We start from the raw sequence: 13,817 nt of genomic DNA, 5'->3' as shown, positions 1-13,817 counted from the left end.
GAAGCTGATTGGTTCTCCGGCGTCTGTCAACATTCCAAACAGTCCGTAGCGGCCGCCATCTTGTCTCTCGGTAGGATCGAGAGACAAGAGGAGGCCAAAGCGAAGGGGCAAATGACCATAAGGGGGAATAGTAGATCCTCGCTGACCCCCTAGGTTTGATGTGGAGGTTTTAAAAGGGCCCCGCGGGGCAAAAAAAATAAATAATAATAATAATCGAACGGCTGAATGGATTTGCACGAAACTTGGTAAAATATTAGGGACTGGTAGCCCGATGTGCCTTTGCTAGGTCTCAATATATGTGCTCTAGTGGATTTTGAGAAATTAACGTTCAAAAAAAGATATATATCTGTAACAGCGCTCCGCTTCGCGTAACGGAGGTTTGCGAAGCTGATTGGTCATTCTGTCACTGGGCTATAGTTGGGCTACATCTGGCTGATATTTGGGCTACATTTGTTTTTTTTGTCTCTGGCGGCCATCTTTGGGCTACATTGGGCTACATTGGGCTTCATTGGGCTACATTGGGCTACATTTGGGCTCCAACATATATATAGGCCAATGTAGCCCAATACATATTTTTCAAAGTTAATTTTCGTAAAAACCACTGGAGCATATATCTTGAGACATAGCAAAGGCACATCGGGCTACCAGTCCCTACAATTTTGCCAAGTTTCGTGGAAATCCATTCAGCCGTTCGAGCTAAAAGTGAGTCCAACCGCCCTATGGAAATGAAGGAAATGAATGGGTAATTTGTAATTAGCAAATAGCTAATCGCAAACTAGGAATGGTAAAGAATCGCTATTTATTCCTTAAAGTTCGCTATTTAGGAAATGCAAAAAACTTTGATGATACATATGGCGGTTCATCTCGAACAAGATAAGAAGCATAGGGATAGATTTATGATGACTGGCGCATCACCAGGGATGTGTTAGTCATTCTGTGCCGCTGTTCCGTCACCTATGGTGTGCTGCATTTACAATGCGGCGCATCATGGGGCAAAAACAGCACAGATGCGTGATGTAACTGTGCCGTAAAGGTGGCGCATTGCTGGAGTTGTATCGCAAGTGTGATGAAGCTCCAGGAAGGGTCGGGGGTGCCCCTGTCGCAGGGTTTCTGTTCTCACACAGAACTGTGGACAGAGGATTGGAACCTCGGCGAATTAGGGTGCCCCAAAACTCACCTTAGTACTCAAAAACCCCTTAGCAAGCTAGGTACAGTGTCACATTGGATATAACAAACTCTCAATGTTTAGACAATCCAGAATATGAACTTATAGTACCTCAGGATACGTGGAACTCATGAACAGTCGGTCGTTATATATTTCTTAGAAACCAGAACATGGAGTTAAGAAGAACACATGTGTATTTGAAATGTTTATTTACTAATGCCGTCTTCTCAGGCGTAGTATCTTAGATAATACAAGTACACATATTATCAGTAGCAAAATTACCAGCATAGTTACTAGTACATAAAAAGCGAATGGTGACAGTATGTTAACATGCTGTAAATGAATAAGAGTTATCAACACTTATAAGCAGCCACGGGCCGTGGAGGGAGTTACGGTGGGGCAGGGAGGCGGGGAGGGGGAGGGGCAGGGTGGAGAGGGCTCCACCCTGCCCCTCCCCCTCCCCGCCTCCCTGCCCCATCGTAACTCCCTCCACGGCCCGCGGCTGCTTATAGCTCACCCTCCCTAATACACATATTATATTATTTGCTAAGAAGGTCTCTTTGTGTTGGTTTAGGGCGTGCCCATGCTTTAGTGTCTTAGATTTGAAGGAATCACATCAGCATACACCAGCTCTCTCTTCATGTGAACCGCATCAAGTGTTGTGTATGTGTGTTCGGCAAAGCAATATAAAACCCGCCTCATGCCCAGAATTGGCAGAAGCTGCACTTATGTTATGAGTATGAAGTCGTGGAGATCAGACCTCATAACAATTCTGTATCGTGTTGTTCTTGAAACTTCAGCACTCGCTGTACAGATATAGTTTAACAAGTAAAGCAGATAGTAGAGCAATAACATATTATTCTCATGTAAATCACGATGAACTATTAGGTTGAAAGCTAAAGCAACAACTAAGTGTCGTGTGCAGAAGTTGCAAAAAAGGAAAAATGGCGTTTAAACCGGTAATGAGCCCATGCTAACTTAACACGGTGTAAAGATATCCAGGACCTAGATGACACCTCCCCATGATCCGGAAACGAACTGAATAAGATAATAGAAGTGCCATCTCATGAGAGCAGATTGCAAGTTTATATGTGGACGGTCCGCAAGGTAAAGCATTAAAAACTAGGAAAATTTAACGCTAAAGAAAAATAAAACAGCCAAGTACTTTATCGAGTCTTAAGCCAATAGGCACCCTAAATAATAAAAACTTGACAAATAAGTCAATGAATTGTCAATGAAATGCTAGTACTCAGCATATCAAAAATGAAAAAGGTCTATGACATAACTGTGTATGCAAAATAAGCTGCAACAGCCTCCAATAGGAAGTCACCGTCTTCATCCGAAAAGAGTTCAGCCATCCAATTTAAAAGCGGAAAAGAACATACGTGCTCTCCCAGCACCGGATCCTCTATCACCATCAGAGGACAGCTCGGTGGGTTTTCAAGAAAGCTCTGTTCCAAGAAAGACTGTGTTGCCGCCAGTAAATTCCAGGGACCAATTAGTCCATGCATCAATGCCACAGCCATAATCCTTTCGCCAGGACAAACCAACTCGTGAGTAATGATAGGAGTCATCAGCTGATTAAAGTCGACGTCAGGAGAAACCGGTCCGCAGAGACACAAATCAATGGCCCAATCGAAATCACAGGTCAGGCAGTGAAATACAGGCTGGACACAGGTGAAGTAGGAGAATCGAAAAGATAATCCATATGCCGTGCTTAATATCGCCAACGGCATTGTGCCATAATATTCTAGCATGCGATTGCGAAACAGTGTCAGCAGCTGCAGGGCGGGAGGTTGCATAGGAGGGACATCCATATTTAAAAATTTAAAAAAGCACAAGAGCGTCCGCTGGTAATGCAAGTAAAAATGGCAATCCACTAAGCAGAGTGGAAAAAATAGAATGAAAGAAAGCAGGGATGACTCCAAAGATTTTCTCAAATGAAGTCACGAGACCACTGGTAACAACTTTAAAAAAGTGCGCCAGGGCCTTTGTGGAGGATGCGTTAAAGATAGTCCGAACCATCTTGCTGAAATGGAAAGGCAAATCTGAATTGAAAAGGGTCTGCACCTCTGTACGGGTGTTCGCTATGTGAAGCACGAAAGTTTCACGGGCCGAACTCAAGGCCACCTCTCTCTGAGACAAAAGAGCTCTTATTCTTGCCATGCCGTTGAAATCTGCTCCCAAGGTTGGTATTTGTGGCGAGATTGAAAACTCCCTATGTTCATGTGTGGGAGGAAATAGAACATTTCTGCAGCAAATAACCCGTTCACTTACTGTTACGATAAAAGGAATACTTTTAATTAACCCAGAACAATCTTCATTATTGAGCATCAAATAACTACCATTTTCCAACAACTTGAACGTGGGGATGATAGCAGGAACTGGCGTGCCTTGCAACACGCAAGCCATATTTGGTCGGTGTTTGTTGCATGAACCGTGTAACTGTATGTGCCTACACATTAGTGAATGATCTGGCGTCTCAGTGCATTCCTCTCCATTCAGATAAACTTCTTGATCATCTTTGAAACATCTGTATGTGTATGGAAGCGACCAGACCTCATGAAGAAAAGCACTACCTAAAGGTTCATAACGACCTATTGGTATATATTTCATACAATTTGAAAACTTATATAAAGCAAAAGGCAGCGTTATTAAACCGTGGATAAGGCACGTTGCCAAAAAACCCGCAATCCTCTGCTGATGATGTCACTGAGCATGTCATGAATGATGTAATATGTGACATCATCATCAGCAGTGGATTACGGGTAATAGTATCTCTAGTTTACTCCCCTATAGCTGTCTTTCTTTTAACATAAGTGTCTGTTTCCTTCCCTTATACTTACTGTTTTTGGTTCGCTTCCGGTTCGCGTACCGGCGAGCGAACTGGGAAGCGAACTAAGAGAAATAGAGGTTGGCACAGTTCCAAATATTGTACCAATTTTTTAATAACGGGGAGGTTGTTCTGAAAAGAACTTTTTTTTTTAATTGTTTTTGTTGTTTTATATTTTTTTTATTATTTTTCGGAACATTTTTTTACTTTTTTTGAATTTTTCTGAACAGTTTTATATTTTTTTGGGTTTTTCTTGGAGGGGGCAATGAAAACGATTCATTGTAAAGGGCTCAACAGGAGCAACAAAACAAAAAAAAAAGTATTTATTATTTTGGGCGTTTCGTACAAACTTGCATATGATAGTCAATAGCTCTGTTGATCAGAGTGATGCTTCTTTCTCCGTAGCAAATGAATCCATCGCAATATACGCAGATGTGTTTTACTTCACCAAATCTCATATTTATATTTGGCACCATCTCCCTGCCCTCTGGTCCCGTTACTTCCGGTACAACAGATCTTCTGGCCATAATAGGGAGATTATCTAGGTCGTTCCGAAACTGTGCAGCACTGTAGTTGTTAGGATGCCACCTAGTCATATGGCGATGCATTGTGTAGTTTCCGAAACTGTATTTTTTCTCGGTTCCTCTGGACAGTCTATCTTGACATATAAGGCAAGTTACGTATCTTGCATTTACTTTTTTCTGACCTTTGGGAATTTTAAAAAATTGCCAAATGAAGTTTTCTTTCCGGTGAGACGTCCTGGGCTCCTCAGGCAAAAACTGCCTCTCTTCGTGCTCGTCGTTCTGTTCCTCTTCTTCCTCTTCTTGTTGAATTATAACTTGAGCAGGTGGTCCACTCTTCCTTGGATGTGGTTGAGGTGGTGGGGAAGCACCAGCTGAAGCTACTAAAGAAGCCATTGCTCAGTGATCACAAAGGGTCTTTCTCTCACAATGATGAAAGTCAGAGTGAGGAAAGAAGGAGGGATTTTCATCATTTGGGAAAAACAAGAGTTCTCAACCAATGAAAAGTGTTCATTTTAGATTATATGACCTAGTCTTACATCATTAGGAAACCAAAAGTGAAATGAACCAATGAAAAGTGTTATTACCAAGTCACATGACCTGCTGTGTTTACGTTAAGCGCTTTGCAGGGCCTCCCGGTTTGCTTCCAGAAACATGCGCTTTGCGACTCGCTTCGCGTACCAGTTCGCTAACGTAGCACGTCATATGACGTATCACGCGACAACGTGAAACGTCATGCGGACGGGAGGCGTCACGATGTTGTTTTCTAACGCGGCAGTTGCGGTAAAGAAACGTTTACCGGCTCGCGGTCTATTTCGCGGCATCAAGGTCAGCTAACGGGAAGCTTCCCGATTCGCGAAGCGGGAACGAAGAAAAAAAAATATTTAAAAAAAAATTATTCATAAACATATAAAATATATTTTTGGATTTAAAGAAGAATACATTTTACAGCTACAGATATTAGCTGTTAAAAAACCAATGAAATTCACTAAAAAAAACATAGGTTATAGACCATATATAGTTAGGAATTAGCATTTACAAAACCTTGAAAATTCACTGAAAAAACCATAGGTTATAGACCATATATAGTTAGGAATTAGCATTTACAAAACCTTATTTTACTCACACAAAACCATTGAAATTCCATATATAGTTAGTTGCACTAACTATATATCGCGCACCCGCAATCCACTGCTGATGATGTCACATATTACATCATTCATGACATGGTCAGTGACATCACTGATGACATCACTGATGACATCTCAAATGACATCACTGATGACATCACTGATGACATCTGATTTGACATCAATGACCACATCACTGATGATATCATTCATGTGACAATACAATGCATCTCCTCACATTTTAATATAACCTCTGTTTCACCCAGTGTTAAATACAGAGTATAATTTTTGAAACCATTGACACACCAATACTAGTTACTACATACGCACTCACTGATTCCTATGTCTACACACACATTCACTCATTCACCCATACAATCATTCATACATACAATCACTCATCTTTACAACACTATCATATGCACTCATACACCTATACAGACACTCACAGTCTGCCACTCATCCATGGAGTTACTCACACACGTAGTCAGTCCTGTTAAAGAATCAATGACACTTCCATTTTCTTGTCTATACAGTTAAACATAGAGCACCTTACATTTTCAAACATATACTAACACATACTTACCTTCTTATAGAATCATTGATACAAGTACACATTGATCTGCACAGAGTCACACACCTCCCAGCCAGCCAGCCACACACACACTCAGTCTCCCATACAAATACTTGGACAATCAATCAGTAACCCATATAGTTAATCATATAGCTACTGATCAACACATGCAGCAGTTTACAGAACAACAGACATAATGATGCTCAAATTAAGATAGTCTAGTCACTAACCCATGCACTCAGTGAGACACATTTAATCACTCACTCATACATTCAGTCATGCACCTACTAAATCCTTTGTCCAGACACTTATACTTCCACTCATTCTTCAATATGTAAGACACATTTTAACTTTACAGAAACACAGTCACTGGATGATGTCATCAGTGATGTCATCAGTGATGTCATCAGTGATGTCATTTGAGATGTCATCAGTGATGTCATCAGTGATGTCATTTGAGATGTTATCAGTGATGTCATTTGAGATGTCGTCAGTGATGTCATCAGTGATGTCATCAGTGATGTCATTTGAGATGTCATCAGTGATGTCATCAGTGATGTCACTGACCATGTCATGAATGATGTAATATGTGACATCATCAGCAGTGGATTGCGGGTGCGCGATATATAGTTAGTGCAACTAACTATATATGGAATTTCAATGGTTTTGTGTGAGTAAAATAAGGTTTTGTAAATGCTAATTCCTAACTATATATGGTCTATAACCTATGGTTTTTTCAGTGAATTTTCAAGGTTTTGTAAATGCTAATTCCTAACTATATATGGTCTATAACCTATGGTTTTTTCAGTGAATATATATATATATATATATCACAACAAGGTTCTTTCACAGAAAGACGGTGAGTGGCACAACTGGGGGTGAATTCGAAAGCTTTTATTCCGATTGCAATGTTACAGTCTTCATTTGTCCCAATGCATTTCGGTCTGTCAGCAGACCTTTCTCAAAGGGGCTGGTCGCATCGGCAGGGTGGAGAGGCGTACAGCGTTCGTGGCTCATTGTGTGCTTGTTAAATCCCACGGTGGGCATCACGTGGTGACTGGAAAGGATATAGGCCCCCTGGTGGGCGCCGCAGTCGGTGGAAACAATGAGGTATGCTGGTCTTTGTAATCCGCCCCTCCTTCCTCATTTCTGCCCCGTAGGGTAGCGATGCGTGGAAACCAAGTTTCTTGTTGCAATACACCCTCACCTCAATTACCTATTTTCGAGGTAACAAGGGCCAATGGTTTCATTAAATATTTATATCAAAACTAAGTTAATGTGATTGTAAGTTTCTTATTTTGTCCCACATTTAAAAATAAATATATACAATGAATTTACTTCAATATTTAGCATAAAACTATTTATTCTATAGTTTTAAGTTTAATAAACTTTTTGCAATTTTCCTGTGCTTTCATACGGAAATATTCATACCTCCTCTTCTCCCGGTATTAGTAACTCTACAATCATACCTTTGTACACATGTGAATCTACGCATTGTAGTAAATTTACACTCCGAAATGGTCAATAGCCAAAAGAAGTCAATTTTCTACGAAGTGCAGGTGTAAATTTGCACAGTTTAGATTCATTCACATGTAAATATACTTTAGTGAATAGGCCTCTGAGTGTCTGGCATTTGAACAAGCCACAGTTATAGGGTCTTGCAGACTTTTTATGTTTTTTTAAATGGCAAAAATCATTCTGGTTATTCATTGTTTGATGGAATTTAGAACAACGCAAGCCTGGGAAGAGAGAAAAATATTTTAAGGAATGCTACACAACTTCTGCCCTCAATATGCTAGGACTGATATTACATTCTCTGTCTTGCGTTCGCACAGGTGGTCAGGCTTTCATAAAAAGGAGACTGACCCCTCACTCACATTAAGTGGCATGCACGTTCTCAGTTTTTAATATCGAGGCTTACTTGTACAAGACTGAAAACATTCTCATTTGTACAGGGTTAAAAGCATACATTGATGGGGATAGGATAAATTATGGACACCTTCCTCATATTTACATTGGTGGTCCACATGCTTTGATGTTTAAAATTGAAAATGGACACCGCCTGATACAATTTACATTATTTATGGACTCTAACATGATGCGTACATCCAGAAGAAAGAAACAGTCAGAGTGAACCTCCCTAGTATATACTATGCTGGCGAGGAACGACTCCTATGATGAAGCATGTCACCTGGTATGGATAAGAGGTGGGCATCCTTTTTATATCGAACCTGAGCAGCGCATGCGCTGCTGCGAGGCAAGTGTTTTGAGGTATGGCATACAAGCTCCGCCCATCTGCTCCTGTTACTGTCCTTGCTAAATCATTGCTTTTCATTTGTGAATAGGCGTGTTAGTCCTTCTTTGGTACCGCCTTGTCTGCATGTGTAACCTTCCAAAACGACCGAACCTTTTCCTCGTCTTGTTACACAGTGTGCTTTTTAAGTTGATGAGCACTATAATAAATAATGGGGACAAAGGCGGCTTCTTCTATTTGCAGTGTGCCCACACCGCTCTCGCGGCCCCTCCTTGTATGAAGCGTTAAGCGCGCTTTCACTTCAAAAGTGGCTGCACCCCACACAGCACACGCAGGACAATGGCGACCGCTTCTTCATTTTGAAACTTTTAAGCTGAGCGTTGCGCCCGCTTCACGGACACCGAGCTCTGTTTCAGCTTTTTTTTTATTTTTACTTTAATGCTGAGCGTGGCTCGCTGCAGGGACATCGCAATCTGTTTCAGCTTTATTTATGTTTTACTTTTTTGCGAAGCGCGGCGCCCACTTCAGGTACACCGTGCTGTCTGTAATGCAATAGGCTTTGCATTTTCCAAACTTTGACCTATTGGTATTGTAAATGAAAATACCTTCTATTATTCCAGGTTTTTTAAACCCATAGATACAAGGCATTGTCATTTACAATGCTAATAGCTAAAAATCTCGCACCTGCGAGACATATTGCATTGCAAATGCTTGTTGTAAAGGCTTCCTACCTCAGAGCCAAAGCCATAAGATGTTTCGTAGGTTTGTTTTTTTGTTTACATAATTTGTTTTGGATTTAGCCAAAACGATTTGTAATTTAGAGTCACTTTCCCAGAATGTTGAGTAGCTGTGTCAACCGATATGGTGGGCTTCTAAATAATGTTTTAGGGTGGCTGACATTTTCACCCAGTTGACGTGGCGACTGTCAGAGCAGAAAGTAGCCACTACCTACTTATCAGTTATTTAAATCGCAGTTCAAATGCATTACATGTTGGAATGAACAAAGTTGCAGTTTAAAATTAAATGTAAAAATGAAAGCGAATTAATGCTGGGAGCTATTTATTTAAGAATGCTTTGTTAACTTGTTATAGCGGTTATGATTTTTAGATTGGTGGGGGTTACAGAGCATCCTCCCTGTCTTTTGTGATCGCTACTAAACGCGTGTGAAACTGGTCTTGCCTGTAAATATCAAAAGTCCAATATACGCATGATGGTGTGTGTTTTAATATTGCTTCTTAAGGTACTTTTATGTTTCTTGACACAGGAAGCTGAGCAGTTCCCGATGACCCAAAACCGCGCGCTGCAGTTACTGTATGACCTGCGATATTTGAACATTGTGCTGAGCTCCAGGAGCGAGGACGTGAAACTCAGCAAAAGCAAACAAGAGTCCAGGTCTGGTATAATGAGTCTAGAAGGGAGGGAGCGGGTGCGGCGGCCACGTCCAAACCTTGGGTGTTAGGACAGCTCCAGGAACCCGACTGGCTCTCCAGATCCTGTTCAGCAGGCAGACGAATGCCAAGCTCTCGCGTGGCACATGCCTGCCTGTCGGCTCCTTTAAGGGCTTGTCAAAGTGACTAATGCATGAACTGAAGCAAGCGCGACAACTGCAGGCTCGCCCACAGTGAACAAGCACACATATCAAAAGGAAGAGGCAGTTATGCCCGGCATGTCCTACATTTCATGTGGATTAAGCAGCTATATAAGGATTGAGAAATACGTTGGTAACATAACTCATTGGGTTAGTTAATTGGGAAGGGACTGAGTTCTGTATTCAGCTTGCACGTCAACAATATTATTCCGACCATTGAAGACCGGCTTTATGCCTACTTCCTAGGCTGACAAAAGTAGCAAATTCACTTTTTTGACCTCTTTGAAGCTGCAAGGTAGTGGCAGTACATGGAGTATGCATACTGTTTTATAACGGTAGTGTGGTAGCGGTCTAGCTCTCTGTTCCCCGGAACAGGAAGAGCGGGGACCGAAGCGGAAGGCGGCCATGTTGCAGATCGGCGCCGACCGCGAGAGAAGTTAGTAGGCAGCTCCCGGCGCTCCAAATAAATACTTAAGTTTAACTCCAAGCGAGCGTCTGTCTTTATTTACAGACTTTACAATGGCGACGAGGGTGTTCTGAGCGGACACGAACACACGCGAAGACGCGGCACCACGCATTTTGCGTGAGAAACAGCGGAGCGCGGCAGAGGAGCCGTCTGGCAGCCACAATAGAGCGCGAAAACTCGCCAGTGCCTCAGGAAGGACCGCACAGCGCCCTAAGAAGGTACTTGGGGAACAATTGAGGTGACCACCTGCCTAGAAACATCCCAAAGAGGAGTGCACATCAGCACACTTACAACTGTGCACACTAGTGGCACAAGAAGCGCAGAGAACAGCTACCCTTCCCCGGCCACTGTGCAGTGCGCACAGCAACCTGGCGGCAAAGAGGGTGTTAGCAGAGGCACCGAGGTCATCGCACCAGCCTGAAGGGGACATTGACCCACCGAAACCCGGTCCTACAAGGTCGGTGCAGGGGGAAGGAGACGACGGGGATCGCAGAGAAGAGGACTCAGCTGTCCAGAACACGCCGGGGAGCCCAACTGGTCGGACGACCCAACCAACAGGACAAGAGAGAGGAGTACCCAAAATGGCGGCTCAATCCTCATCACTCACGCAATTGGTACCGTTCTTGACGAAATGCGGTGAACCGGATATGAAGTGGGAAGATTGGAAAAGGTATTTCCTCAACTATCTAGAGGCCCTAGAAGAAGAAGGAGACACCGCGTTCTCGAGCAAGAAAAAGAAGAAAATCTTGTTACATAATTTGGGTCCGGAAGGGATCAGAATATATGACACCATAGTCAAAGGCGAGAGGATTGCGACAGATACCGACGTCTTCAGTCATGCCATTGCGGACTTGGATGCACACTACAGACCGGTGGTGTGCGTCGCTATTGACAGATACAACTTCTTTCAGAGGAAACAGAAGAATGGGGAGTCGGTGGATGAGTACGTCGTGGCCCTGAGGAAATTGGCCCTCACATGCAAATTTGACGCGCTACACGACGACCTAATCAGAGACCAAATTATCATGCACACTTCCAGCTCCCATATACAGGAGAAGTTGTGGGTCAATGGCGACGCCCCACTTAAAGAAATCCGGGCAATGGTCAAGAAAGCAGAACTATCAAGACGGTGTGCACAAGCAGCGAAAAAGGAGGCAGGAGAATCGCAAACTGTGTGCAGGATTATGACGCCGACGAGAGGAGAACGACAGAGGCAAAGGGACACACAAAAGACCCAAGAAGGAGGTAGATCGAACAACAGCAAATTCCAGCCAGACAACAGGTCAAGTAAAGGAGGTAGACCCAGCTGCTACAGGTGTGGCAGCACAGCACATCTTGGAAATGACAAAGCATGCCCTGCGTTCAGGGTCAAATGTTCATATTGCGGTGTCTTCGGGCACTACGAAAAAGTGTGCCGCCGGAAATCCAAAGGCGCTACAGTGCGGTACGTGGACCAAGAACGTAAGGATGACGCTAGCGACCATGAAGACGCGGAAGACCAAGTGGAGTTCCTGTACATAGATGTCCAGGTGTTGGAAATGGATGGATCGGATTCTGACAAACCACGGCTGAGCATGCACATTGGCGGAATACCTATAGAGATGATCGCGGATAGTGGAGCACCCATCTCCATCATACAAAAACAAGTATGGGAGGACAAATTCACGCCCAAGATCAAAGAGCAGCTACTACCGATGGATCTGAGGCCAGTCACGTACACCGGACAAAGGATTCCTATGCTGGGATACTGTCCTCTCATGTTCGAATTCAGAGGGCGCCACGCAAGTTGCAAACTATACATAGCAGAAAAGGGCCCCTCCGTTCTGAGCTGGAAGGACCAAGGAGCACTGGGAATCCAACTCAATCCGGGGGGGGATTGAAAAGATCATGCTCATGCACATGGACGATACAGAGGATACAAGTCGATGGCAGAAAGCCTACCCTGAGGTCTTCAACGGTCAGATTGGGGAGCTAGGAAGGTACGAGCACCTCATTAAGCTGAAAGAGGGAGCCAACCCTGTAGTACACAAAGTGAGAAATATCCCACTCCGCAGCAGAGACGCCGTGCAGAAGGAACTGGACAGACTGGAAAAGGCAGGAGTGATCAGAGCCATTGAGAGTGCTGAATGGTTGTCTCCCTTAGTAGTGGCCCAGAAGCCAAACGGCAATGTAAGATTATGTGTTGATCTGAGGGAGTTAAACAAAAATATAGTAATCGACAAGTTCCCCTTGCCCCGTATCAGCGAGATGCTGGCGAAAACCAAGGACGTCAAATGGTTCTCCACAGTGGATTTATCTTCGGCATACCATCAAGTGAGACTACATCCGACGAGCAGCCATCTCACTTCCTTTATCACACCTTTTGGATGCTACGAATTTGTGAGGATGCCCTTTGGGTTGGCGTCGGCTGCAGCTGTCTTCCAGAAGCTTATGCACAGACTACTCAAGGACATAAAAGACGTACTATTCTTTCAAGACGATATCTTGGTGATGGGCAGATCAAAACAGGACCACAACGAGAAACTCCATAAAGTGCTGCGAACACTACAGAACAACGGCCTGATGGCAGAATGGTCCAAGTGCAAGTTGGGAGTGCAATCAGTCACGTACTTAGGTCATGAAGTGAGTGGAAATGGGATAACGCCGAAAAGAACTAACATGAAAGCCATACTGGAAGCCCCCACTCCCAACAAGAAAGAGGATGTTCGGTCATTCCTGGGTATGGCCGAATATTACAGTAAATTCATCCCACACTTTGCCACGAAAACCCATTTCATTCGTCAACTACTCAAGGAACGGAACAAATTTCAATGGGGAAACGAGGAGCAGACAGAATTTGAAGCCCTCAAAAAGGAGATGGCCGTCGCCATTCCCCTCAAGGGATTTGACCCAAGCGCGGAGTCCATCCTCACAACGGACGCCAGTGATCGTGGACTTGGGGCCGTCCTCATGCAGAAGTCTGAGAACGGAGACATGTCCACTGTCAGCTTCGCCTCAAGATCGCTAGCTGCAAATGAGCAGAAGTTCAGCGTTATCGAGAAGGAAATGCTGGCTGTGGTTTGGGCGATGGAGAAATTTAGACAGTACTTGTGGGAGCCAAATTCCGAGTGAGGACGGACCACAAACCATTAGTCAGAGTACTGACGTCCAGTGGGCATGAACACTCGACTCCCAGGATTGCCAAAATGACTCTCAGGTTATTGGACTTCGTGTACGAAGTAGAACACATTCCGGGACCGCAGAACAAAGTGGCAGACTTCCTAAGCAGGGCGGCTGCCATGGATGA

At 43.7% G+C, this 13,817-nt stretch overlaps 1 protein-coding gene across 2 annotated transcripts in view; it reads left to right on the top strand.

Annotated features, from left to right (window-relative positions):
- Positions 1–13,817, top strand: part of COG1 (component of oligomeric golgi complex 1) — a 125,039-nt gene that overhangs the window by 75,357 nt on the left and 35,865 nt on the right. For both annotated transcript variants that reach the window (XM_078654272.1, XM_078654273.1), the window contains exon 10: positions 9,742–9,869. In XM_078654272.1, the coding sequence (XP_078510398.1) occupies positions 9,742–9,869 (128 nt within the window). The remainder of the gene's footprint in view (positions 1–9,741; positions 9,870–13,817) is intronic.

Source organism: Lissotriton helveticus, chromosome 7 (assembly GCF_964261635.1).
Source record: "Lissotriton helveticus chromosome 7, aLisHel1.1, whole genome shotgun sequence".
Classification (NCBI taxonomy): domain Eukaryota; kingdom Metazoa; phylum Chordata; class Amphibia; order Caudata; family Salamandridae; genus Lissotriton; species Lissotriton helveticus.
Note: the sequence above shows the minus strand (reverse complement) of the source record. Positions and strands in the feature narration are given on the sequence as shown.